The 26893-nt window shown below is 45.2% G+C and overlaps 1 protein-coding gene across 3 annotated transcripts in view; it reads left to right on the forward strand.

Annotated features, from left to right (window-relative positions):
* SLC12A7 (solute carrier family 12 member 7) overlaps positions 1-26893 on the forward strand; it is a 919795-nt gene that overhangs the window by 331051 nt on the left and 561851 nt on the right. For all 3 annotated transcript variants that reach the window (XM_073630658.1, XM_073630657.1, XM_073630659.1), the window contains exon 2: positions 3389-3480. In XM_073630658.1, coding sequence (XP_073486759.1) covers positions 3389-3480 — 92 coding nt within the window. The remainder of the gene's footprint in view (positions 1-3388; positions 3481-26893) is intronic.

The raw sequence follows: 26893 nt of genomic DNA on the forward strand, positions 1-26893 counted from the left end.
ACAGTATACCAAACAATTTAAATCAAACTTGTAATCAAGATCCAACAAAATTAAGGAAGGGAAAACAGGGGAAGTGGAAAATTTGAGAATGATACTAAGCATACTTAAGATCCCCTGGTAGGGTGTGTATCCGGCTATAATAATGAAGAAGGGAATTGGAGGATGGAATAGGATTAAAGGGTCCCTAAACTCGCAATAGGGGTAGAACAATAAGTCAACCTGAAGGGTTTGGAGTGAGAAACTCCTATGTTGATATTAACAGCACAGTAGAACTTCCTTAAATTGAACTAATAGTCAACCGAATTTTGAGAACTATAACCATTAAATCAATTTCATTTTGTGGCCAGGCTAAATATTAGATTTGCCTATAGACCATCTGTTAGTATTCTTTGAGGAGTTCTAAAGTATTTTAACTTTTCTACACTATATGTGCAATAGTCTATGCTCAAATTTTAGGACATTGACCATAGATTTAGAGCATGCTGACTAAATAAAACATAAGTATATAAATAAATACATTTAGAAATAATTATATTCAGCTATAGTTAGAAAAATAAATAAGAATTATAAGTCATGCGATTATTAGATAAAGGAAAGGTAAAGTTTTTATACTAGCAAATTACTAGTTTCAATGAAAAAGTGAATAGTGCATCTTTGATGAAACTTTTATCAGGATGGAGAATGAGCAATAAGCTTTGCTTTAATTACTTCCTTCAGTCCACAGAATCATCTCTTTCCTGAGGAGGTGATGCGAAGCGACCTCTCTTATGGGATGGGTGGTTTCCATTCCTCAAAGTGGATTGAGAGGAGTTGCCTGCGGATGAGAAGGATGGTGATCTTCTACGTGTTGAAGTAATACGTGGTGAGGAATCCATTAGGTGCAAGTCTATGAGCGTTTGTTGAAGTTCTTTATTAGATCTACAGATGTATTTCGTTCCGTTGTGAGCAAAGCGTACAGAGAATGGGAAGCCCCATTGATATGTGATGCTATGACGTTGTAATTCCATGAGGAGGGGTTTCATTGCTCGCCTTTTTGATATAGTGACCTGGGATAAATTAGCGAATAGCTGGTAGCTGTTACCTTGAAAATGTAGGTCTTTTTTTATCTCTGGCTGATAAGAGCAGTTCTTTTTTGCGATAATAGTGAAATTTTACTATTCTATCTCGTGGCGGACCATCTAATTTTTCTGCTGTAAGGGCTCGGTGTATTCTGTCAAACTCCAATCGTTCGATTGGGATATCTGGTTGCAGTTCATGACATAAAGCCGTTATGGTGGATTGTAGGTCGATGATCGATTCAGGAATTCTCCTGATGCGTAGATTGGACCTTCTGGCTCTATTCTCTTGGTCTTCCAATTTAGTGTGGAGCATTAAGTTTTCTTTTCAATAGCAAATGGTATGTTCTTGTGTGGTATTTTCCAAATCATCCATTTTAAGTTCTAGTGCAGCTGTGCAGTTGCCTAATTCTCTTATTTCTCTAGTCAGGTTTGTTGTAATTTGCTCAGAGGTTTGTTTTAGAGCTTTATGCAACATATGTTCAAATTGTTTTAATATAGCTGGAGCTATTTGTAAATTCTGAGAAGATTCTTGTGAGGTGGCAATTTCACTTTCTGAATCAGCTGGGGAGTCAGGCTGTGCCATTTTGTGCCTGTGAGAGCGCACAGAGGCAGTGTATGAGGAGGGGGGCGGTGCCATTTTAATAGCGGCTTTCCCCTGTGAATCTTTCATGAGGGGACTCTTTAGCTTAGAACAGCCGCCTCCCAGAACCATATTTTGCCACAAAAACGGACCCCTGAGTTCCCGGGTCCTTGCTGAAGCCTGTGTATATGTTAAATACTTGTGGGTTTAGTTCAATCAGCGGCTCTCCTCCCGTGCAGTACAGAGCTCTAACATTTTCGCACCGCTAGACTCCGCGCATGCGCCATTTTCCATGTATTCCAGTGGTTCTAGTTCACACCATGCAGTCAGTTTCTGCATCGGAAACTGTCTACATGGTGTGAACTAGAGCCATTGGAATACATGGAAAGCACTGCATTAATTTTTAGTGCAGAAAGAAAGCTCACGGAACTGCATCTGGTGTGAACTGGCCCAAAAAAGAGATGTGTTCCAGTGCTGTTTAGGTGCATTCTGGGGTGTTTTTGATGTGCAGTCCAGTGCAGCAAAAAAGGAAGCATGTTCTATTTTTTTTTTCTGGAACTGACTGCACTGGTGTGAACTGATGCCATTGAAAACCATATAACCTACTATCCATGTGTTTTTGATGAAGGAAAAAAAAACCCTGGACTGCATGTGGTGTGAACTGGCCCTAATAGAAGGGAACTCTTCAATTGGGACTGTTTTTCTGGTGACCTCTGTCTGAGGCTGGGTTCGCACTAGAAAACGCAGCGGCTCACAGCAGGAGTCCGGTACGTCTCCATTCACTGCTTCAGGTCCAATTTTCAGCCTGAATTTTGGGCTGAATTACGACCTGAAATGGACCAAAAGATGCACAGAACTCCTGTGCAATTCTCACCGAAGCCACTGCGGAGATGTGTGAACCAGCTCCATAGAAAGCCGGTCACAATCTCCTGCTATGCGAATTGGATTCAGAGAAATCCGCGTCCAATTTGCAATAATGTGAACCCAGCCTAAAGCAGCAATGTTCTGACTTTGTAGAGATTTCATCTTTTTTGTATCTCCGAGATAGGAAGTGAAAGTAAATATTCCTCACTGAACGCAAACAGCATAAATGTGTAAGGGTTTTAAACCTTCCCTACTCCATCCAGAACCCCCCAGAAAAGCGTTGTCTATGCATAAGTGGAAGAACCTGAACCCCCAACCCCAAACATAAATGGCTTTTAAAGCCATTTGTAAACTCAGATTAACCCAGAAAAAAAAATGTATGTACCTCGGCCCTGATGTGCTTAGTTTCCATGGTGCATGGGTGATGTGATGTCACCATGCCTTCCTGCGGAGCTAGAAACATGAAATCTCAACAGAATATACTCCAAAACATTGCAAGAGTGCATTCCAATTCGATTTTGAGAACTATCCCAGGAAGCATCAGTGAGGCATGCTTCTGTCTCATGCCTACTGAAAACTTCACAGGCCATTTTTTTTTTTGTTTTTTTTTTAACAGGTGATCTGTTTACAAATTGGCTTTTTTTAAAGCCATTTCTGTTTTTTTTTTTTTTTTTTTTTTTGGGGGGGGGGGGGAGCCATGGGGCTCTTAATAATTAGACTTTTAATTTTTTGCATGGAAGGTCCACTTTAGGATTGTGCCACCTCTTTTATTCAAGATTCCTCCAAATATTGCAAGTAAAATGTTTAACATTTGGAAACTTAGGGGTTATTTTTCATTTTATTACATCTTATAGTGTCACTGACTTTTTTTTTTTTTTTTTTACAGGTGATGGAAATCCCAGAGAAAGTAGTCCCTTTATACATAATGAAGCTGAAAGGGACAACTTCTATGATGGAAAAAATATGGCTCTTTTTGAGGTATGTGTGAGTGTAAAAATAAATGCGTATCTTTAAAGGCAAATGGTTGTTTTTTTTTTTTCATTTCAGTAGGGGAGTGTTAAAACTGCAGTTTTTTTTTTTTTTTTTCCTGTGCCATTAGGGAGGTTTCCCTTCTCTTTCTGTCCTGTAGACAGAATCAGAATTTTGGGTGTTTGGAAGCCAGTGGAGGGATTGGCAGAGAGGAGTGGCAGACACTCAGACCTACTGAGAGTATGGGATATTATGAAGTTGGTTTTAGAAAGTTTTAGTTTTGAAGTAGTGTGACATTCATGCTAATATGTGAGATAATATGATAGTGATACAAGAGGAGATTCAAGGAATGAGTTGAGGAGTAGAGATACATTTGAGTGTCATCAGCATAGAAAGGGTATTGGAAGCCATGGGAGGTTATTAAGTGACCAAAAGAAGAGGTGTAGATAGAGAAGAGAATGGATCCAATGGGAGGAGCTATGGGGGACCCCTACAGAAAGAGGAAGTGGAGAGAGAGAGACAGTCATAGGTCACACTGAAGAAATGCTGTGATAGATAGGAGAACCTAGAAATAACAGTGTCTTGGAGGCCAAGGGATCGGAACTAGGAGTGGGCGGTAAACCGTAGCAAAGGCTGCAGAAAGGTCTACTAGTAAGTGGTAGTAGTAAATCGTTGGTGAGTTTTAGTAGGGCCGTTTCTGTGGAGTGCTACGAGCAAAAGCCAAACTGTAATGCCCCGTACACACGGTCGGATTTTCCAATGGAAAATGTCCGATCGGAGCGTGTTGTCGGAAATTCCGACTGTGTGTGGGCTCCATCGGACATTTTCCATCGGATTTTCCGACACAAAGTTGGAGAGCAGGAGATAAAATTTTCCGACAACAAAATCCGATTGCGTCAATTCCGACCGTGTTCCGACGCACAAAGTGCCACGCATGCTCAGAAGAAATTCCAAGACGGAACAGCTCGTTCTGGTAAACTTAGCGTTCGCAATGGATACAGCACTTTCGTCACGCTGCAATGTTAAAAATGGTTTAATACAGCGCACTCTCTTCTTCTTTATAATGTGACAAGAATTAAGTAGTTTTGCTGCTCATATTCACACACACTTCTCACAAAGTTTTATTTTTGTTTTTTTATTGGGATTCCCTGAATATATTGTTATTAGTTGTCACATCTGACAGAATTTTTTTTTTTATTTAATTTTTTTTGGGATTTTAAGCCTTTTATTTTTTTTAATGTTTGAATTTTTTCAAAGGCTGATCTTTGTTCAATGTTATTTTTATTTTTACTCCAGAATATTTTTGTGTGTGTTTTGTGTGTCAAGTTATCCCAGCACCATTGATATCTTTTATTATTTAATCTCAAGGAGATTGTTTGGTATTGGTGTCCCTTGTTCATTTCACATTGTATATTTAAAATGTACCTGAATCCTCACAAACCAACTGTCCTTTTTGAAGTAAAACACATAGGAGAGTATAATTCAAAACAAAAATCCTTTATTAAGGGCTCAGAACCAAACAAAGAGGAAGGCAACACTGGATCAACAGGAGAAATTAGCGAAGCCTGGGACCCCCAGGGCAGACATCAATTCATGAACATCAAAATTGGTGGTCTGAGGAGTCCATATGTAAAGGAGGGCAGTCTGGTCCAGAATTCGCAGAGATCCGGATAGCAGCAGATGACATGTGTGTCCCCAGGCTGTGGTACCACAAGAGGCTGCATTTTTTGGCCGACCAGACTGGATCCAGGGTCCTCACTTTCTGGTCTTCCTTTCACGCTTCATTCCGGGCTGTGGCTGTGCAGTTGGAGATGTGGCAGGAGGAGGAGTAGGACCTGGAGGAGGACTGTGAGGACCTGGAGGAGAGGGAGGAGGAGGACCTGCAGGAGGAGGAGGAGGACCATCGCAAAGGTGTGTCTGAGCTGTCATTTGGCCCCTCATACCTTTGTTAAGAGCCTCCAATATGAGCGCCTCACACAAGACTTGTTGGCCCTCCTCCATCCTCTGCATTTTATATGCAATGACAGCAGCAATGTCCTCCTCCACGGTCTGTCGTGCTCCCAGGACCTCTGTAGCCCTCCAAAAGAGTCCTCCGGTAGCCTCCTCTAGGGCACTCCTACTGCCACTTTCTCTTTTCAGGGGGGGTGGAGGGACCTGCAGATCAGCCAGCCGGCTCAGCCCGGCCATTTCCTGGCTGAGACTTCCCTGTGTATGAAAAAGGGACATGGTTGTAATGTTTTGCTTCATCAATCACAATCCTAAATTAGTACTCCAAACTAACATCTAGTTAACATCATTGATTGGACAAGCAGAAATATTTCGAGGAATGCTATACCTGGCTCAATCTGGGCTCCTCCACATGTGGCCTGGAAGGCCCAGGTTGGGCGTCAGAAGCCTTAGCCGGGGGGGAAGGAAGCATGGAAGGAAGACTGGAGAGGGATGGCCTGGGTTCAGTCTGGCCTGCCAGAAAATGCAGCCTGTCGTAGTACAACATCCTGGGGACATAGATGTCATCTGCTGCTCCGGATCTCTGTGAATCCAGGACCTTCTTGCGCTCCCTTAGATATGTACTCCTCAGTCCACCAATGAAGATCTTAAATAGGTGATGTCTGCCGTGGGGATCACCTGCTTCACAATTTCACACAATTGCTCCAGTGCTGCCTTCCTCTTTGCTTGGTTCTTGTAATGGGGGTGTTTAATCTCCCACAGACATGGCAGCTCCCTTAAGATATCTATGAATACTGACATGAAGTCATTGTCTTTCACTAAGATATCCATGTTCACTGCAAGACACAACACAAGACAAAGCCTAATGTCAGACAAAACTCTCCTAATCTTGTTACAATATAGGCTTCAATGTAGAAGCAGTATAGGCACAAGTTTGTCTCTTACCTTCGTTCTTACGATCGGCGCGTCCAATGCTCCTTCCTCCGCTCACAGATCGTACGTAATACGTACGCGTGTTACGCTTTATACGCACTGCGCATGCGTGTAACTCCGCCCGCCCCTGACGTTCTTTCTAGTCTATTCCCCGCCCCTTTTCGTTCGGCGCAGTGGGTGAAGAGCACATGGCGGAGTTAGAGCAGGTGCGTGCTAATTGCAGGAACGAGGAGGAGGAGGAAAGCCCGGATCCGGACACGTCACGATCCAGAAGGAAAAGTTTTAAGGCCACAAATATGTCCTTTGGGGAGATGTTGGAGATGGTCGACATCATGAAGAAGTCCGACTATGACGGAAAGTATGGGCCTTACCCCAACATCAGAAAGGCAAAGATCATGGCGAAAGTGGTCAAAAGCCTTCACAAGAATTTCGGGGTACGACGATCGAAAGATCAGCTCAGTTAAGAGAGCCAGAGCAGTACCGAAAGATCCGGAGAGTGCTGCAAAAAAGTAAGTAGTTGTGCTGTGTTCCTATTCTTTCTGTCTTTATTGCGTTCGTGCTGCTCCATATGCTTTTCTTAATTGTACAGTTTAAAAGGGCAACTTTAATGTTCATGAGCCCATTATTCGTTCGTATCAAACATTTTTCTTTTGGCCTCTAAAACACCATTGTTTAGGCCATATGCATTTTCCCACATTTTTTTTGGGCCTACTTGGATGCCAAATAGTTGTTTGTGTAGATGGGTTTGTTACTAGAATGAAATGCCAACTAGATTCTGTGTAAGGAGAGGACACTCAGCAGCTGTTTTCACATCTGGACACTGGAGCACTAGTGTGGGACACAAGAACACCATTTTTATTAGGGGGCCACACAGGTGCTCCAGTGTATACAATGGGGGGGTCTCCATCTGTGAAGCTTGTACTAAACAGGTAAAGTATTGCAGCTTGACAAAGGCCAATAAAAAAAATACATCTTGGAACTTGGCTAAAATAGACAATTGTACCCCACTTCCAAGCAATGTTTCCTATTTCTAGTTCTGCCATCAAATATCTGTGTGCTAATTATACCATTTTTGTTTTACATAGGGGAGAAAAGACTCGGAGGACACCCCTCATCCGAGGAGACCATAGACCCTCCACCTCTGGAAGAAGGGGAACTAACACCAACACAAGAAGTGCAGGAGGAAGAAGAAGATGTGGTGGAGATTGGCACCACAACAGGTGAGTGTCTGCGACCACAGGCTCAGGTAAAAGAGCTGGATGGTGGCAGATTTTTGAGACCTGTTTTTGTTTTCTTTCTCTCTTTTTAGGTGATCGTGATGTTGTGGATCCAGAACGTTTCACATCAGAAAGTGCCCAGATCCTGATCGGGGAGATCATGGGGTGTAATGTCGAACTGCAAAACATACAGCAAAAAATCAATGATGTTATTAAAAAAAACAATAACATCATTGATGTTTTGGGGCGAATTTAAAACCCCACAAAATCACTTTTTGGATTGTGGTCCAATCTTTTAAATTTTTTTGCAATGTTTTGAAAAGCCAAATTTGGAGGATGCACACAGTGTGGCAACATGTGCTATCTGCCAACACGGGAGATCAATGGATGCGTTTTGGGGGTGCAACCCCTTAATTATAAAGTAGCGTTGAGGAAGGGCTTGCTCCCCCAAAACATGTCCCTTGATCCCCCCTGATGGCAGATAGCACATGTTGACATTCGTAAATTGGTGTGCATCTTCCAAATTTGGCTTTTCCAGGGGTGATTTCCCCCCATCTGAACGCTATATCAAACCCATTTCCTAAATACTGATGTCTGATATAGCCTTCAGGTTTTACCTAATGTGAACTTTATAAGTTCAAGTTTTTTGGCTTTCTTGTTGGTTTTACACAGGCCTGTTTTATCTGAAATGGACATTTCGATTTTTGATAATGCTACTGCAAAAATTGTTATACAACAAACATGTTGGTTTGTTTTAAAAACCTTTGGTAAATGCACATGTGATTGTGCAGGTATAAAAAAGTTGCTTACTCAAGAATGTGTGGATTATTGTCTCAACACTACAATACAACACTTTTGGGGTGATGTAATTGCTGTTTTCTGCAAAAATGGGTGTTATTTCCTAAGGGCAAATCCTCTTTGCACTACAAGTGCAGTTTCAGTGCAGTTGCAAGTGCACTTGTAGTGAAATGTGTTTTTGCATTTAGGAAATAACAGCTAACAGTGCTTTGTTTAAGGTTACACAATCACAACATTTTCTGGACTCAACACATTTCTGTCAGGGTCAGCTAAAACAAACACAAGCAGTAAATGTCCACCAAGAATTTCTTTTTTTTTTTTTATTATAAAAAGGCTTCACAGGTTTTCTGGCATATTGATAGCCCCCCTACCCGCAAAGAACTCCAGGTAGCGTAACCGGACATCACGGGCACTCAGGGAGGGCAAGCCAGGACGGCCACTTTCAAGCACCGTCAGTGTGGTTTGATGTAGGATTCCGGCCTCAGGCCCAACTGAGCCAGCATAGTTGGCCGAATGTTTCCTTAAAAAGTTATGTAGAACACAGCACGCCAGTATAATATGGTTCAGTTTATACTCCGCCATATGGATGGGTGTCAGAAATAGTCGGAACCGGCTGGCCAGGATTCCAAATGTGTTCTCCACCACTCTTCGGGCTCTGGCCAGCCGGTAATTAAAAACCCTCTGTTCCGGGGTGAGGGTCCTCATTGGGAATGGCCGCATCAGGTGGTCCCCCAGCGCAAACGCTTCATCAGCAACGAACACAAATGGGAGTCCTTCAACATTGTCCTCTGGAGCTGGCAAGTCCAAGCTGCCATTCTGGAGACGCCTGTAAAACTCCGTCTGGGCGATGACTCCACCATCGGACATCCGGCCATTCTTCCCCACGTCCACATACAGGAAGTCGTAATTAGCCGACACCACCGCCAACATCACTATACTGTTGAACCCCTTGTAATTATAATAGTACGACCCCGAGTTGGGTGGTGGGACGGTGTGGACGTGTTTCCCATCATTTGCCCCTCCGCAGTTAGGAAAGTCTCACCGCTGGGCAAAGTGGGAGGCCACAGTCTGCCATTCCTGTGGCGTGGAAGGAAACTGTTGAGGAAAAAACAATAAACATTACTATTTTTTCACAGAAACATGGCAAAGCAGATTAGGCACAAACATTGTGGCAACCTCCAGATAGCATTTAGTAAGGGGAATGTAACAAGGCCAAAGTATAAGGTACACCTATCATTCCCCCCCCCTCTCATGGGCCATTTCTAACATTATAGGGGGGGGGAGAATCTTGGACAGGTAACCCTCTTCACTTCATTGAGAGCTGAATGCCTAAATAATGGGTATTACTTGGAACAGCCCCTCCTTAGTTACGCTATTGGCAGACCACTGGACAGGTAAGAAGTGTCATAATACAAAGATATAAATACACACTGTACACATTTGAGGACATTTGGACATTCTGCTATTACCTATCAAGATAATAATAGAATACAAAAACTTGAAACAGTACCATTGGAAAGTATACAGGCAGGCCCTTGCACTACATGCTTTGGGCAATTCATCCATAAATCTGACCAGTAAAGAGGTGGGTATAGTGTGTATGGGTTTGGCAAAGTCAGCAGATAGATGATTGAGGATACATAGAGAATTGGGATCAGCTGACTTAGCAGTTGGGGGAGGGAGGGTTACAAAAAATTATTTGGGGACACCAAAAAAAAAAAAAAGCCTCTGGCACTCTGCCTGAATTTAAATCAAAAATAACATTTCCAAACATTTTAGGGGGTGTTTGGGGTAAAGCACTACTATAGAGCTGATAAAATACATTGTTAAGTGACTACATGAGGTGAATATAGGCCAGGAAAGACCATGCTGGGGAGGTTATTGAAGGGAAAATATGTATGAAGGACCTAAAATAATAATTACATAAAAATCCAGCATGCATGAGAACAAAGGGGACATTCACAGCATATTCCAATCATGGTAATTAGGGAATGAGGAAAGAAATACAATATATTAGCAAACGTTCAATACAATAAAATGTGACATTAAAGGATAAAAATCTTACCTTCATATACTCCTTCTGCAGGACCTGGATGATGGCAGAACAGGTCTCTGGGATGATGATACCCAGAGCCTGGGGGGAGATGCCTGTCGAGAACTTCAAGTCCTGCAGGCTTCTCCCTGTCGCTAAGTACCGCAGGGTAGCGACCAACCTCTGCTCCGGAGTGATGGCTTGACTCATGCAGGTATCCTGCCTGCTGATATAGGGGGTCAGCAAGATTATTTTTCACGGATCTCACGGAGCAAAGGCATATGAGAGAACTGGTCACGCTGAAGCAACCAATTCTTGGTCCATGAACTCCTCCCCACCCTGTTCATGGACTGGACTTGTGTCAAGGTCAGGACCCCAACACCAAGCCCCCGCACAGCACGAACTCTACGAGGAGTACGCATACGAAACGTGGCTAGAAAACGGTCGGCTGCTCAGACTACTTAAAGTCGGCTGCTCAGAACGAAGTAACAGAACGCACTGAAGAACAGCAAGGCCTGTGAAGAGCGACCTGAAAACCAGTAACGAACGAACAAGAATACAATGACTACTTAAAGTCACGCGGAACTTGCTTGCACGCACTGAAGAGCAGATACAAACCCACAAGCACAAACTGAACGGCAGAAAACGATCTGAAAGCCACGAGTCTGAAAAAGCGCGAATCGTCTCTCACCAAACTTTTACTAACACGAGATTAGCAAAAGGAGCCCAAAGGGTGCTGCGTTTGGTTCTGAACCGGCCTTTTCTAGTCTCGTCGTACGTGGTGTACGTGACCGCGTGGTTGGCGATCGGAAATTCCGACAACTTTGTGCGACCGTGTGTAGACAAAAAAAGTTTGAGCCAACATCCGTCGGAAAAAATCCTAGGATTTTGTTGTCGGAATGTCCGAACAAAGTCTGACCGTGTGTACGCCCTATAAGGGGTTTTCAGTGAGGTAGGACTGTTGTAGAATAAGAATTCTAAACGTTTTTTAGAGGTAAATAGAAGCAAGGAGATGAGTCTTGAGTTGTTCAGGCTGGTAGGGTTCAGTGAGGGCTTTTTAAGTATGTGGATAATCTGTGCATGCTTAAGAGGGGAGGAAAAGGTTCCGGTAGAGAGGCAGAGATTGAAGATGTGAATGAGAGAGCAGAGGAAGAGGGTGACTGTAGTAGTTGTGAGGAAACAGGATTCAGGAGACAGGACGATCAGTGGGCATCTGAAAAAAGTTTGGTGACCTCTTCTTCTGTAGCAGCCAGGATAAAAAAAAAATTATTAAATGGGCTTGTTAGACAGACAGGGTGGAGATGATATCTGTACAGTAGAGATGTCCTCACGAATTGCATCAGTCTTGGTTTTTCAAAGTGATTGGCAATCTCTTGGGCAGTGAATGAGTGGGTGGAGGTAGCGGTGGACAAAGTAGAGAGTAAAAGGTAGAGGGTAGTTGATGAGGACTGAATGACAGAGTAGAGGTCGACCGATATGATTCAGCGGGACTTGCAAATTACTTCTGTAATAGAAGTCAATGCAAGTTTCCTGACATTATCTGTGGAGAGGATTCTCTCCTCCTCTGGGCAGCCTGCCAAGTCTGATAAGAAGATACATTGTATCTTTTCAAGTTCTTTTATCAATAGACTGAACTCTGTGTGTAGAAGTTCTCAGTTTAACCATTTAAAGACTCAATCTTTTCTGACACTTGTTGCTTACAAGTAAAAATCCTTATCCTGGGGGGCGTGGTCTGGACATGGCCGAGTGAAGTCACGCTTGCACAGAGCTCCCGGCCTCTCCTAACCCATCTTGGCAATTTTAGCTCTATTTTTACAGAATGCTCTCCGCTAAGAAGCGCACATACAGACGGAATAAGAAGAAACCCAGCCCGGCTCCGATTACGCCTGCATTGGGGGACTTACAGAGACTTTTTGGCAGATCTTGCCCCGACTCTCCGGATCCTAAAATGGCGGACCCGGGTACCTCCCGCTCGCAGACTCCTGACCACATGGCGGCTCCGGCCTTCTTAGAGGAGCCCCGTAGCCCGAGGCTCTTCTCCAACACTCCCAGCCTAATTGAGACAATCCCTGATGGTTCTCCCTGCCAGCCATTTCTGGTGGGAGCGGACGCGGAGCTGAAGGCTATCTTACGAGCGCTGCCGACCAGGGCAGACATTGAGGCCCTCGTGGGGAAGGTAGAAGAAGCCCATAGGAAAGAGCTTAACGCGGTGAAGCGGGAGGTGCACTCGCTCAACACGCGCCTGTCCTCAGGAGAGACCTCGCTCGCGGCCCTGGAGAGGAGAGTGTCTTCTCTAGAGACAACTCAAGTAGACCAAAATGCCTCAGCAATTGAACTCCAGTTACGCATGGAAGAAATGGAGGATAGGAGCCGTAGGAACAATCTGCTGCTCCGAGGCCTCCCAGAAGCCACAGGCCAAGCAGATCTCCAGGCCACAGTAACGGATATCTTTCGGAGAGTGGCGGGAGACCATTTACCGGAGCGGGTCGAAATTGACCGAGTGCATAGAGCCCTGGGCCCCAGATCATCGGATCCGACTAGACCCAGGGATGTGATATGCCGCCTTCACCACTACACCCACAAGGAGGCTATTGCACGAGGAGCGTGGGAGACGGGAGAGATGGAATTCGATGGCGCGCAGGTGAAGATACTACCAGATATATCAAGATCAACCCTTATCCGCCGAGCCACCTTGAAACCCTTGTTGGACCTGGCACGGCGCTGCAATGCCACTTACAGATGGGGCTTTCCGCTGTCAGTCACTTTCGTCAAAGAACAGAGATCCTTCCTTCTACGCTTCCCGGACTCCCTTCCAGCCTTGTTTAATTTTCTAGGTACAGATCCAATCGACATACCCAACTGGCTGGACTATCTGCCTAGAGCGCCTGGCCGCCTCAATGTGATGCGGCAATGGGCTCCGAGACCGCAAAGAACACAGAGGAATGGTCGTCGCCTCCGATCTCCCTCCCGGGAGAGCCAGCGGGAAGTGTAAGTAGACTGGTTTGTCCCCCTCTCCTCCTCACAGAAGGAGTTGTTGGCCCACGACACCTAGACTGCTGTTGAACTACCCCTCTTGCCGTCTCGCCACCCCCCTGGAGAGATCCCCACTGACCCCGGGTGTTCGTTCCACCCCAACGAATCTTGACCTGCACGGGCTAAAACTGTGTCACCTCGACATGCAAGCTCCCTTAGATCGGATACAAACTCCCGATTCAACGTGGATGCCTATCCGAGTGTAGTTGAGTCGCTCCACCTCACTCGCAACCTATGCGGTAGCAGCCCCCGCTCATCACCAACGATAGACCCCCTCCAAGCTCTCTACAAGACACTCCGGTGACCATTTCACTATCCGGCCTGCAGCTGCCGGCCCCCGGCTTCTCTGGAGAGCCCAGCTGATTACAGAGCATACCAGAGACCAACCCAATATATCTTCATTAAAACTTTCCCCATAGATAGCTGACTCATTCTCCTGTCAGCAAGTCAGATATGAGGGAAACAGAGCTTTACACCCGCTGGACTTTTCTCTTATGTTGGTATATTAAGTATTGTGTTTTATGTTTTATGTTTTATGTTTTTATGGAGGTCTGAAATCTAGATGGGGAATGTAACGCTAACTCATGTCTCGCTATGTTATAAAATGTACGGCCACGTGTGAGCACATCATACCTACCAAGGGGGGAGGCTTGCCCGTGTGGGGAGGGGGGGAGGAGGGGAGACGGTTTGGGATGCGCTATGCTCGTGTCTCCTGGGGGGGGGGCAGGTTTACTCTACCAGCTGGTGACTTCAGCAAGAGACGGGTCTGTCTGGACCTACCACTGTATAGCTAGGTTGATGATCGCTTGGGGGAAACACCCCAACCTACATTGCTGAAGTAGAAATAGACCTTGAGGGCTCCACAATTACGATACGGGTCTTTAGATGTACACGTGGTGGATCACCAGTAGCCACCGGGTGGTGATCGAGGAGGAGGGGAGGGAACCCCTAAACGACTTCCCTAAGTAGATGAGTACTGGGATAGCTGCTTTGACCACTTTTCTTCTCTTTATTTTGTTATGATGGTTGTTAATTTCAGTTTTGCTTCTTGAGTGGACCAGGATGGGAGGGAGTCCCGGGACCTCTCCCGCGGGCAATGTCCACCCACACCCCACATAGGCCACTGCATATACCCTAGGTTCGGGGTACTATGCTCTATAGGTAGGCATTGTCTTACTGATTTAGATTTATAATTAGGTGTAGACAGCTGAAGTGTGAGTAGTCGCTGTTATAACACCTTTCTACGCTTCTTTCTTCTCTCTTTTCTTTCTACCCCCCTACTTCTCCCCCCCCCCCCACCCCTCCCTATCTGAGTGTGACCCTTGTTAATCCTTCCCTTTACCTTCCCCGAAGACATGGCGGTGGACACTTTTAAGGTAACCTGTCTTAATGCTAAAGGCCTCAACACCCCGGAAAAGAGACGCATATTACTACATGATCTTAAAAAAGCGCACACAGACATTGCGCTTATTCAGGAGACCCACTTCAAAACAAATAAATCCCCTGCACTCCAGAATAGGACCTTCCCATATGTCTATCACTCTACAAACTGCAATGCCAAATCCAGGGGGGTGTCGATCTTAGTCTCTAGTAGGCTGCCTTGGCGACTCCAGGAGATGTTCGCAGACCCCGAGGGTCGCTACCTATTCCTAAAGGGACATGTGGGAGAGGCTCAGTTTACGCTGGCCACCCTTTATGCCCCCAATGAGCAGCAGGCAAGCTTTATTAGGAAAACAATCAAGAAACTGATGGAATACAAAGCAGGTCAGCTGATCCTGGGGGGAGATTTTAATGCACCCCTAGATCCCTCAGTGGACACGTCTTCTGGCACTTCCTCTTTGTCACAGTCTCACCGAAAATGTATTAAACAATCTATGCACGAGGCCCATCTAATTGATATTTGGAGACTCCAACATTCGGGAGAGAGGGATTACACCTTCTTCTCCTCCCCTCACAAAGTATACTCCAGAATAGATCTATTCCTGCTGCCACATGACCAACTACACCTGGTGGAAACATCCACAATTGGTCAGATTACATGGTCAGACCATGCGCCAATCCACCTCACATACACACTCACCGAGAGTCCATCCCCGAGGTCTCTCTTCTGGCGCTTAAATGAGAGCTTGCTGCAGATTCCGGAGGTGCTGGGAGATGTGTCCAAAGCCATAGATACATATTTTCAGGAAAACGATTCCCAGGACTGTGACCCCGGTATTTTGTGGGAAGCGCACAAGTGTGTGATACGGGGTATACTCATTAAACATGGGGCCACTATCAAAAAAGAGAGGAACGCACGGCTTACCAAGTTACTCTCTGACCTATCTGCATTGGAATTGCAACATAAACAGTTGCCCAATCGAGACCTTGAACTGAAATTGGGGACTTTGCGAGCACAAATTACAGACCTACTTCTCTATAAAGCAAAAGCTGCTCTGCAGTTTTGCCGCAAGAGGTCTTATGAGTCGGGGGAGAAATGTGGTAAGCTGTTGGCCAGATCGGTAAAGGAAATTAAGGCAGCCTCGTACATTCCGCAGATAACATTACCAAATGGTAGAAAGGCCACCTTGCCAAAGCAAATCGCACAGGGCTTTGAAACCTTTTATTCTGACCTATACAATCTCCCCTCTCCTCCCTCCAGTCTAGCAGATATTGAAAAATACATTTCGGAAGCCCGAGTGCCCTCACTACCTGAGGAAACCCAGTCCCTGTTAGAGGAACCAATCACATTACAAGAATTACAAACGGCAGTCAAATCCATGAAAATAGGTAAAGCACCAGGTCCCGACGGCTATACAGTCCAATACTACAAGACTTTCTTATCGGTATTAGGCCCATGACTCGTGACATTTTTCAACACACTAGGGACGAGTTCTAACTTCCCTAACGATACTCTTAAATCTCATATTTCTCTAATTCACAAAGAGGGGAAAGATCCATGCTCATGTGGGAGCTATCGACCCATATCTCTTCTAAACATCGACCTTAAATTATTCTCTAAAATCATAGCAACTAGATTGGCGTCACATCTCAATTCCCTGATCCACCTAGATCAAGTGGGATTTATCCCTACCAGAGAGGCCAGGGATAATACCATTAAGGTCCTTAACCTTGTCCATGTAGCTAAGACTAGGAAAATCCCCAGCATTTTTGTTAGTACCGACGCAGAAAAGGCCTTCGACAGGGTGCACTGGAACTATATGTTCTCGGTGCTCCGTCAGGTCGGCTTAGGAGACAGAATGATGAAATGGATTGGTAGCATCTACTCGATTCCATCAGCACAAGTGAAGGCCAATGGTGTACTCTCACGCCCCTTCCCCATTAGGAATGGCACGAGACAAGGGTGCCCTTTGTCTCCATTGCTATTTGCCCTTTCCCTTGAGCCCTTCCTATGCAGAATTAGGTCGCACCCGGACATAACAGGACTTCAAGTAGGTAACACACACTACAAGATCTCAGCTTACGCTGATGATCTTTTGTTCTCCCTAACAAATCCTAAAATTTCCCTCCCCAATCTAATGCGAGAGTTCAAAACATATGGGGAAATCTCAAATTTAAAAATAAACTTCACTAAATCTGAAGCTATGGGTGTTTCAGTCCCCCCCAGCATACTGACTGACCTCCAGTCAAACTTTAAATTTAAATGGACCTCATCAGCACTAAAGTATCTGGGCACACTCATCCCTCCAGATGTAACAAGAACATTTGATCTAAACTTTCCTCCACTATTGGCAAAGACCCGGGCATTGTTAGATAGATGGCATTCGGGCTTCCGCTCCTGGTTCGGGAGATGCAATTTGCTTAAAATGAGTATTTTACCGAAATTCATTTACCTTATTCAAGCCTTACCAATTCATATCCCGTCCTCTTTCTTTAAACAGACCCACGCACTCTTTACAAGATTCATATGGGCACACAAAAGACCTCGCTTACGCCGCCTACAGCTAACCCTACCCAAACAACATGGGGGATTGGCAATGCCCGATATTCGCTTGTACTGCATGGCCTCGCACCTGGGTCGTATACTCAACTGGAGGAGAAATAGTACCTCCAAATTATGGATCAACCTCGAACAATCACAGTCGAGTGTGCCTCTTGGGGGGGCACTGTGGTGTGTAGGCGATCTCCCAAACACTCTGAAAACTCACCCTCTTATAGGAACCACCCTGAGGAACAGCCACCAAATTGCCTTCCACACAGCTCTCACATCAAAGACCTCACCCCTATTTCCAGTTTTGGGCAACCCAAAATTTGAACCAGGTATGGAAGCAAGGGAAATAACGTCTCTTGGAGAAACAGGGAGGGATTGCGCAATCAAATTCATTAGCGGTGGGAAATGGCCGACTCTAGCAGAACTCTCTAACCCAACGGGTATGTACCGTCTCTCTTTCTGGAAAGCACTGCAACTACACCACTTTCTCCGCTCACTCCCAGACCCGCATAACTTTACCCGAGACCTAACGCCATTTGAGGCACTATGTTCTGAAGACACCCCATTGGCCCATATTTTATCACAAACGTACTCCCTCCTAAATACACCAACGAAGCAACCGCATTTGACTTGTCTTACCAGTTGGGAAAAAGACCTACACTGTACCTTTTCACCCTCACAAAGGGCTCGGATCATTACCCTCTCCCTCAAATCCTCGCTATGCGCCAAGATACAAGAATCCAACTTTAAACTGCTCACTAGGTGGTACATGACACCATCTAGACTAAAAAAATGCTTCCCGGACTCCTCTGGGTTATGCTGGCGATGTGAAGAGGAGGAGGGAACTCTGATCCATGTCTTTTGGACATGCCCTAAGATACAGCCCTTCTGGGGTGAAGTTAGGAGAATTACACAAAAATTTACTGAGTACATAGTCCCAGAAGACCCCGCCTTTTTTCCTTCTCCACCTCTCCTCGGTACCCATTAAGACATATAAAAAATCACTTGTGCGACATCTACTCAATGCAGCAAAGGGATGCATCCCCATTTTCTGGAAGCAGACCCTCCCTCCCCCTATAAAACTCTGGCTCCAAAGAGTGGAGGAAATTAAGCGGATGGAGGACTTGATTTTGACAGAACAACATAAGCAAGAGACGTTTAAACAGACATGGGACAATTGGAATATGTTCATATTCTCGGATGAAGGTCAACGACTCTTGAGTTGAATAGGTGGACCTCGTCTTCTTAGCCGGATTTTAAGAGTAGACCTATCTACCGTCATGTCTTTGTCCCCCCCTCCCTTTTCCTCCCCTTTCTCCCTTGTTCTCTCCCCTCCCCACTTCACCCCCCTTACACACCTCTCCTTTTTCGCTCTTTCTACATCTTCTTGCTACCCTTCGGATACTTTAGTTTCTTTTTAGAGTAAAGTGGAAATTGGGGGCGGACCACCATAAATAGATGACTTTAAGCCCAATACGAGATGAGAATTTCCATAGAATGTACCTTAACGGTAGACAAGCCATCTGTTTATGTACTTTAAGTTTTGTAAACCTACTTGGCGTTCGAAATGCATACTTTTCTTCTATATACCACAATTGTAACATGGTTTTTCTCTGTATAATTGCTTGTATCGGTGGGATCTCCGCCCATGTTTGGAGGTTAATAAACTTTATATTTGAAAAAAAAAAAATCCTTATCCTGTATTTTCTGCTAGAAATTCACTTAGAACCCCCAAACATTATATATTTTTTTAGCAGAGACCCTAGGGAATAAAATAGCGGTTGTTGCAATATTTTATGTCACACGGTATTTGCGCAGCGGTCTTTCAAACGCAATTTTTTTTTAAAAAAAATTAATGCAATAAAAAAAAATAAGCAGTAACGTTAGCCCATTTTTTTTAGTCCAAAAGTTTTGATTACCTGTTTTTGTGTATTTAATATTTAAGATATAGTTTTTTTTTTCTTTAATCTAAATTATACATAGAAGTGAACTGATTGGAGTTTTGTTTTGTTTAATGTTTAAATGTAAAAAATTTTCTGTATCACTTATTACTTAAGGTTGCTTTCACACTGGAGCATGCATTGAAGGTAAAACGCTGTTAGTTTTAGCAGCGCTTTACCGTCATTTTAGCGGCGCTATTCGGCTGCTAGCGGGGCGCTTATAACCCAGCTAGCGGCCGAGGAAGGGGTTAAATGCGCCCATGAAGCGCTGCTGCCGAAACGCTTTGCAGGCGCTTCGGCAGCGGTGCGCATTCATTTTAATGGGCAGGAGTGGTGAAGCAGCGGTATACCCCACTCCAAAGATGCTGCTTGCAGGACTTTTTTTTTACATCCTGCCAGCGCATCGCCTCAGTGTGAAAGCACTCGGGCTTTCACACTGAGACTGCAGGGGAGCCGTTTTACAGGCACTTTACAGGCGCTATTTTTATCCCAAAAGCGCCTGAAAAGCGCCCCAGTATGAAAGGGGTCTAACTGTTAGATTTTATGAGATGAAGGGGAAAAAAAAAAAAATCGGCCTAATATATGGGCCCAAAAAAATCGGCAACATATATCGGCCATCGGCCATCGGCCATCGGCCAACGCGATTTTTAAATATCGGCATTGGCATCATCATCGTCCGGAGAAAAACCCATATCGGTCGACATCTATGACAGAGTATTAATAAGAGTGACAAAGTAGGTTTGTTTGGTAGCATGAAGGCAGGAATTGTATATAGGAGGGCAGATTTGTAAAGAGTGAAGGTGGTAAAAGGTACCCAGTAAGGATAGAGGGAATCCAACTTCACCTCCTTTCTGTACACTTGGTCTGGGTGTGTGAGTCAAGTGGAGGCCACCATGGGAGAGGGCAGCAGGAGAAGTAGAGTCAGATTCCTGAAGCCAGATTTTAGAAACTGAGAATTTTAAAGGAATGGGAGATAAAAACATCATACCCAGAGGTGAGCTGGTTACAGACAAAGCTGGCATTCCAGCTGGCACATAGGATGGGGGGGATGTTTTTTGAAGCAGGGGGATAGAAATTAAACTGAGTGGATTGTGGCTGTTGCCTTGGGAGGAAGAGTACCGGATATGGGGCTTGCAGTTTGATAATGGAGGGCCAGCATTTGGGGAGATGTCTCCAGAGGCTTAGAGAAGGAGGCTGAGGAAAGTAAAATTAGAGCGTGCTGTATATGACCGTACATACCTCACTGTCCTAGTGTTTAGGTCAGCATGTGGGTTCAGTATTCAAGAGGCATTGAGATGGATGGGGTGGTATTAATAGAGGATGTAGAGGTTGTGTTAATGGTCCCTATCCTCCTCCAATTCATGACTATCATTCTGGTAATTGGAGTAGTGAACCGGGAAGACCTCACCCTTCGAGGGGTAGAGACCCAAATAATGTTTATGTAATGTATGGAGGGGCATGATCCGATAATAAAATTGGGTCAATTGAAGTGGATCATACTCTGGATTGTTCTTTTATGAGGGATTTCTTTCGTTGGGATTGTTAAAGTGCCATATATCCACTAATTTGTAAAAGGTGAACCTCAGCTTTGAGTCATCTCGGGTAGAACTAAGAGTGGTTAAATGTCCTTCTGGAAATGACCAGCACAGGGTTTTAACCCCTTCCCGCCGACCGTATGCATATATGCGTACTCGGCTTTCCGGGGTTATACCGGGATGATGCCCGCAGCTGCAGGCATCATCCCGGCACCGTTGTTTACAGCGGGCGATTGGCTACCCGTGTATAACAACCGATGCGGCTAAAAGCCGCTCGGCTGTTATACCGGAGGAGCGGGAGGGGACATCCCCCCCCTCCCGCCGCTGTTACCGGGCCTCCCGTGCGATCGGGAGGCCCGGTGTCCATTCGGCTGCCTTCGGCGGCTGGGGGCGGGCTGGAACGAAGCTGCGAGCGGCTTCGTTACAGCCTTCTCGTTGTAAACGCGGAAGCGACGTCATGTCGTCACTTCCCGTTTACTCGGCTGCCAATGGCCCTGAATTTAAAAAAGTACACAGTATTCAGAATCGCCGTTTTCGGCGATCTGAATACTTTGAAGTGTAAAGGAGGGATGGGGGGTCTTTTAGACCCCCCATCCCTCCATAAAGAGTACCCGTCACCACCTATTACTGTCACAAGGGATGTTTACATTGCTTGTGACAGCAATAAAAGTAAAAAAAAAAAATTTTTTTTAAACATAATTAATAAAGTACAAAAATAAATAAAATAAAAAAAAAAAAAAAAAATTTTTTAAAGTGCCCCTGTCCCCGCGAGCTCGCGCAGCGAAGAAAACGCATACGGAAGTCGCGCCCGCATATGTAAACGGTGTTCAAACCACACATGTGAGGTATCGCCGCGATCGTCAGAGCGAGAGCAATAATTCTAGCCCTAGACCTCCTCTGTAGCTCAAACCTGGTAACCGTAAAAAATTTTTAAAGCGTCGCCTATGGAAATTCATAGGTACCGTAGTTCGTCGCCATTCCACGAGTGCGTGCAATTATAAAGGGTGACATGTTTGGTATCTATTTACTTGGCGTAACATCATCTTTCACATTATACAAAAAAATTGGGGTAACTTTACTGTTTGGATTTTTTAAAATTCATGAAAGTGTCACTTTTCCAAAAATTTGCGTTTAAAACACCGCTGCACAAATACCGTGTGATAAAAAATATTGCAACAATCGCCATTTTATTATCTAGATTCTCTGCTAAAAAAATATATATAATGTTTGGGGGTTCTAAGTAATTTTCTAGCAAAAAATACGGATTTTAACTTGTAAACACCAAATTTCAAAAATAGACTTAGTCATGAAAAGGATAAGCAAAATTTGAAGTCTCCCCCTAAAATCAGAACTCCATCACTGTTCTAACACGGGTGGGGTGAGTTTTTTGAGAAAAAGGAGTTGATCTGTATTTTTGCAAAGTAAACATTTATTCAAGTCACCTTGACTATCCGGTATGTATTGTAATCAACTATCTGAGCACCTGGCTGCCGAGGCACCGAGTTGCAATAAGTATATAGACTCCTTTTGTTGTAGCTATGGAAGTAGGAGCATGGTTAGCCACTGGATATTTGCATCTTGACAGCTTAGGAATCTTTTTGAATTATAGGAAGGTTTCTTGCAAGGAAACAATCTGACTGCTCATAACGGGCAGGTCATGAAGCAACCATGACCTCTTCTCCGACATATTCAGACCTTTCACATTGTACGAGGTGAATTTTAGAGGGCATCTGGTCAGGCAGCTAGGTGTAGGTGTAACGCTGGGTTCCATCTCTTGTAGCAGAGGATAGGGTGGGGGAGATAGACAAAAAGGAGAGAGGGTAGGGAAAAGTAATTGGATCAAACAAAAGGAAGGGGATTCGCTGACAGAAGGACTATCAGAAACTAAGAAATACGTGTTCTCCTTATCTAACCATTTGAGGTTGGGAGGAACCTATGTTGGGGTGAGATATGAGATTTTCTTTAGCAGAGATGCACCTCTACAGGCAAAAAGCAGGTAAATTGGCAACCTACAGAAATAATATGTTGCTAACCCAGAACATACATGTCAAGACAAGGTTATAACTGTTGTCTTGGACTAATCAAGGTTGTGGTGAGGAGAGAAACTAGAACAACTTGAGTGGTTGCCCTATGTACCGCAGCCCTCCCTACTCTGACAAAGATACCAAGTATGATCTCAGAACCTCAAGTACAGCAACATGGACCATGTCATTCTGCATTCGAGAAAAAGTAACATATATTGAGCAAACTCAGGCATTCATGAACGTCTATTCCTGACCCCGGTACGCCAACATCCGGAGGGGGTGGAGGACAGTTTTGCTGTAGAGGGGACAGGTGTTCCTAAGGGATGCTACTTTTATTGTATGATATCCACCAGCATTAAAAACTAGAGCAGGATCATGGCAAGTATCTTTATGTCTCCGTGAGCCACTGGGTGTCTTGTGGGAAATTGGGTTGAAAGGTCTTGGACTGGGTAGCGGCTTGAATACAAGTGCCAAATGTCCCCGAGATGGAGAAGGAGCATGGCTGTAGAGTACATAGACCTGTGGGCTCTAGGGGGTGGGATACATTGTTCGTCTAAGGAAAGTTGGCGTACCAAATTCATGGTCTCAGGGAAAAGAGTAGATAAAGCGGGTAAAGTATATAGAACGGCTGGGCCAAACTGTGTAATACTAGAATAGGGTATCAGACCGAGACAGAAGTAAAGTTAAATCACACTTGTTTAATAATAATAATAATAAGGTAAACAGAGTAAGCGTAGTCAAAACAAGCCAGAGTTCAGTAACCGGATCGTATAGTCAGCCAAGCAAATGTCAGAAAGCCAGAGATAAACGTAGTAGTATAGCAAGCAGGATCAGGAGCCAGAATCAATGTCACTCGAGCAAGTCTTCAACCGGAACACAGGAGAAAGTCTCTCTGTTGACAAAGGCGAAGACAGAGATCAAGTGAGCTGGACAGCTTTAAGTAGGCAGGACTGACTAGCAGAATCAACAACAGCTGGATAACTGTGGGGAGAGATGGGAGCTGGCAATTAGCTGACAGTTGAGCAGCTAGCTCAGAAGGAAGGGCTGAGCCCAGCCCTGACAGTACCCCCTCCTCAACGACCCCCCCCCACGGTGGACGCTTGAGGGGGAAAACGTCTATGGAAATCACGGAGGACGACAGGGGCGTGTACGTCCGAGGATGAGACCCAAGAGCGTTACTCTGGATCGTACCCCTTCCAATGCACCAGGTACTGTATGCGCCCACGGAACCTACGGGAGTCAACAATGGATTGTACTTCATACTCCTCATGGTTCTCAACCTGTATAGGGTGAGGGCGTGGCACTGAGGTGGTAAAGCAATTGCAGACCAAAGGTTTCAATAAGGAGACCTGAAACACATTTGAAATGCATATACAAGGAGGAAGGTCCAATGCGTAGGCCGCTGGGTTAATCCTGCGAAGGATACGGAAAGGCCCAATAAACCAAGGTGCGAACTTCAAAGAAGGAACAAAAAGTCTGCGGTTGCGAGACGACAGCCAGACTCTGTCCCCAACCTGGTAGGAAGGTGCAGGCAGGCGTCTGCGGTCAGCATGGAGTCTGTACCTATCGTTAGCATGTTGCAAAGCCTCCTGAACTTGTGCCTAAGTGGAACGAAGACCACGGAGATGCTCCTCTAACGCAGGAATACTCTGCGGAACAAACGAGTCAGGCATCATGGAAGGTTGGAAACCATAATTCGCCATAAACGGGGACAATCGGGAAGCGGAATTCAAGGCACTGTTGTGAGCAAACTCTGCCCATGGTAATAGGTCTGACCAGTTGTTATGATGGTCAGAAATATAGCAACGTAAGAATTGCTCCAAGGACTGATTAGCTTGTTCTGCGGCCCCATTAGACTGCGGGTGATACGTAGAGGAGAAAGCAAGCTGAATTCCCAACTGTGCACAAAAGGCTCGCCAGAACTGAGACAATCACCTTGGGTAGCCCATGTAAACGAAAGATCTCCCAAGAAAAAATGGAAGCCAGTTCCTTAGAAGTGGGCAACTTCTTAAATGGAATACAATGACACATCTTTGAGAACCGGTCAACCACCATAAGAATAACAGAGTTGCCTTGGGAGTTGGGTAACTCCACAATGAAATCCATAGACAGGTGGGTCCAGGGCCTCTCTCCATTGGGTATAGGTTGTAGGAGGCCCACTGGAAGGTGTCGTGGAGTTTTACTCTGAGCACACACGGAACAGGCAGCTACGAAGGCAGTTACATCAGCCCGTAGACTAGGCCAGCAGAATTGTTGGGAAATGGCCCAAATGAGTTGATTCTTCCCAGCGTGGCCAGCTGCCTTGGGAGAATGGCAAGTCTGGAGCACGGCAGTACGGAGACTCTCTGGGACAAAGCAGTGGTCACAAGGTTTCTCAGGAGGAGCATGGACCTGAGCAGCAAGAATTTTGTCACCCAAAGGAGGAGTAAGACTGGTGCGAACCGTAGCCGGAATACGATCAGGAGGAATCACAGGCACCGGAACTGACTCCAACCTGGAAGTGGAGGAAAATTGTTGTGACAAGGCGTCAGCCCTTACATTCTTAGTACCGGGTAAGAATGAGACAATGTAATTAAAACTCGATAAGAAAAGAGCCCATTGCGCCCTTCTGGGAGAGAGGCGCTTAGCCTCAAAAAAGAATGTGAGATTCTTATGGTCAGTAAGAATAAGAACCTGCACAGTGGTACCTTCAAGGTGATGTCTCCATTCTTTCAGGGCTAAAATGATCGCCAACAGCTCTCTGTCACCAATCTCGTAATTGCACTCTGCAGGTGACAATTTCTTGGAAAAGTAGCCACACGGATGCATAGAGCTCTCAGAGTTAGGAGTTGGCTCCCTTCTGTCTCAACGTCCTGTCTCAGAAGCATCGACTTCTAGGATAAAAGACAACGTAGGATCAGGATGTGCCAACACAGGAGCAGAAACAAAGGCAGCCTTGAGCCTCTCAAAGGCCTTAATGGACTCCGGAGACCAACTCTGTGGGTTACCGTCCTTTCTAGTCATATCAGTCAGGGGCTTGACCAGAGACGAGAAGTTACGAATAAACTTCGATAATAGTTGGCAAAGCGTAGGAAACGCTGCAGAGGACGTAAACCCACGGGTCGGGGCCACTGTAGGACTGCCGAAAGTTTCTCTGGGTCCATTAAAAAAACCAGCAGTGGAAATGACATAGCCCAGGAATTTAACCTGTTCACGATGGAACTCGCATTTCTCCAGTTTACAATAGAGATTGTTTTCTCTTAGTTTCTGAAGCACACGACCGACATCTGTGTGGTGGCTCTCCAGGGACTTGGAAAATATGAGGATATCATCGAAACCACCACACATAACTACAACAAATCTCGGAGGACATCGTTAATTCCTGGAAAACTGCCGGGGCGTTACAAAGGCCAAAAGGCATTACGAGCTACTCCTAATGGCCTGTTCTGGTATTAAACGCAGTTTTCCACTTGTCGCCCTCCTTAATCCGCACGTGATTGTATGCCCCTCTCAAATCAAGCTTTGTGAAAACCGTTGCTCCCTTGAGGCGGTCAAATAATTCAATCAACGGAATCGGGTAGGCATTCTTAATTGTGAAACGATTGAGACCCCTATAATCAATACAAGGTCTCAGTTCACCGCTATTCTTCACAAATAAGAAAACCAGCACCAGCAGGAGATGAGGATTTGCGGATGAAACCTTGAGAAAGTGCGTCTGCAACATACTCCTCCATGGCCTTATCCTCCAAGACCGACAAAGGGTAAACCCGGCCATGAGGGGCTATGGCACCAGGTTGAAGGTCAATTGCGGAATCATAAGGCCGGTGTGGAGGCTTGACCTTTGTTGAAGACATCGCTAAAATTGGGGTACTCCTCCGGCTGGGAGGAGAGTGAAGAGGTGCACAGGACCTTGGCTACTTTCTGGATGCATGTCTCGCTGCATTGTGGCGACCAGGAGAGAACCTCAGCACGGAGCCGATCAAGAGGGGTTGTGCCTCTGTAACCAAGGATAACCAATAACCAGCGGAAACCTAGGGGAGGAAATAACTTGGA

This window comes from Aquarana catesbeiana, linkage group LG05, assembly GCF_042186555.1.
Source record: "Aquarana catesbeiana isolate 2022-GZ linkage group LG05, ASM4218655v1, whole genome shotgun sequence".
Classification (NCBI taxonomy): domain Eukaryota; kingdom Metazoa; phylum Chordata; class Amphibia; order Anura; family Ranidae; genus Aquarana; species Aquarana catesbeiana.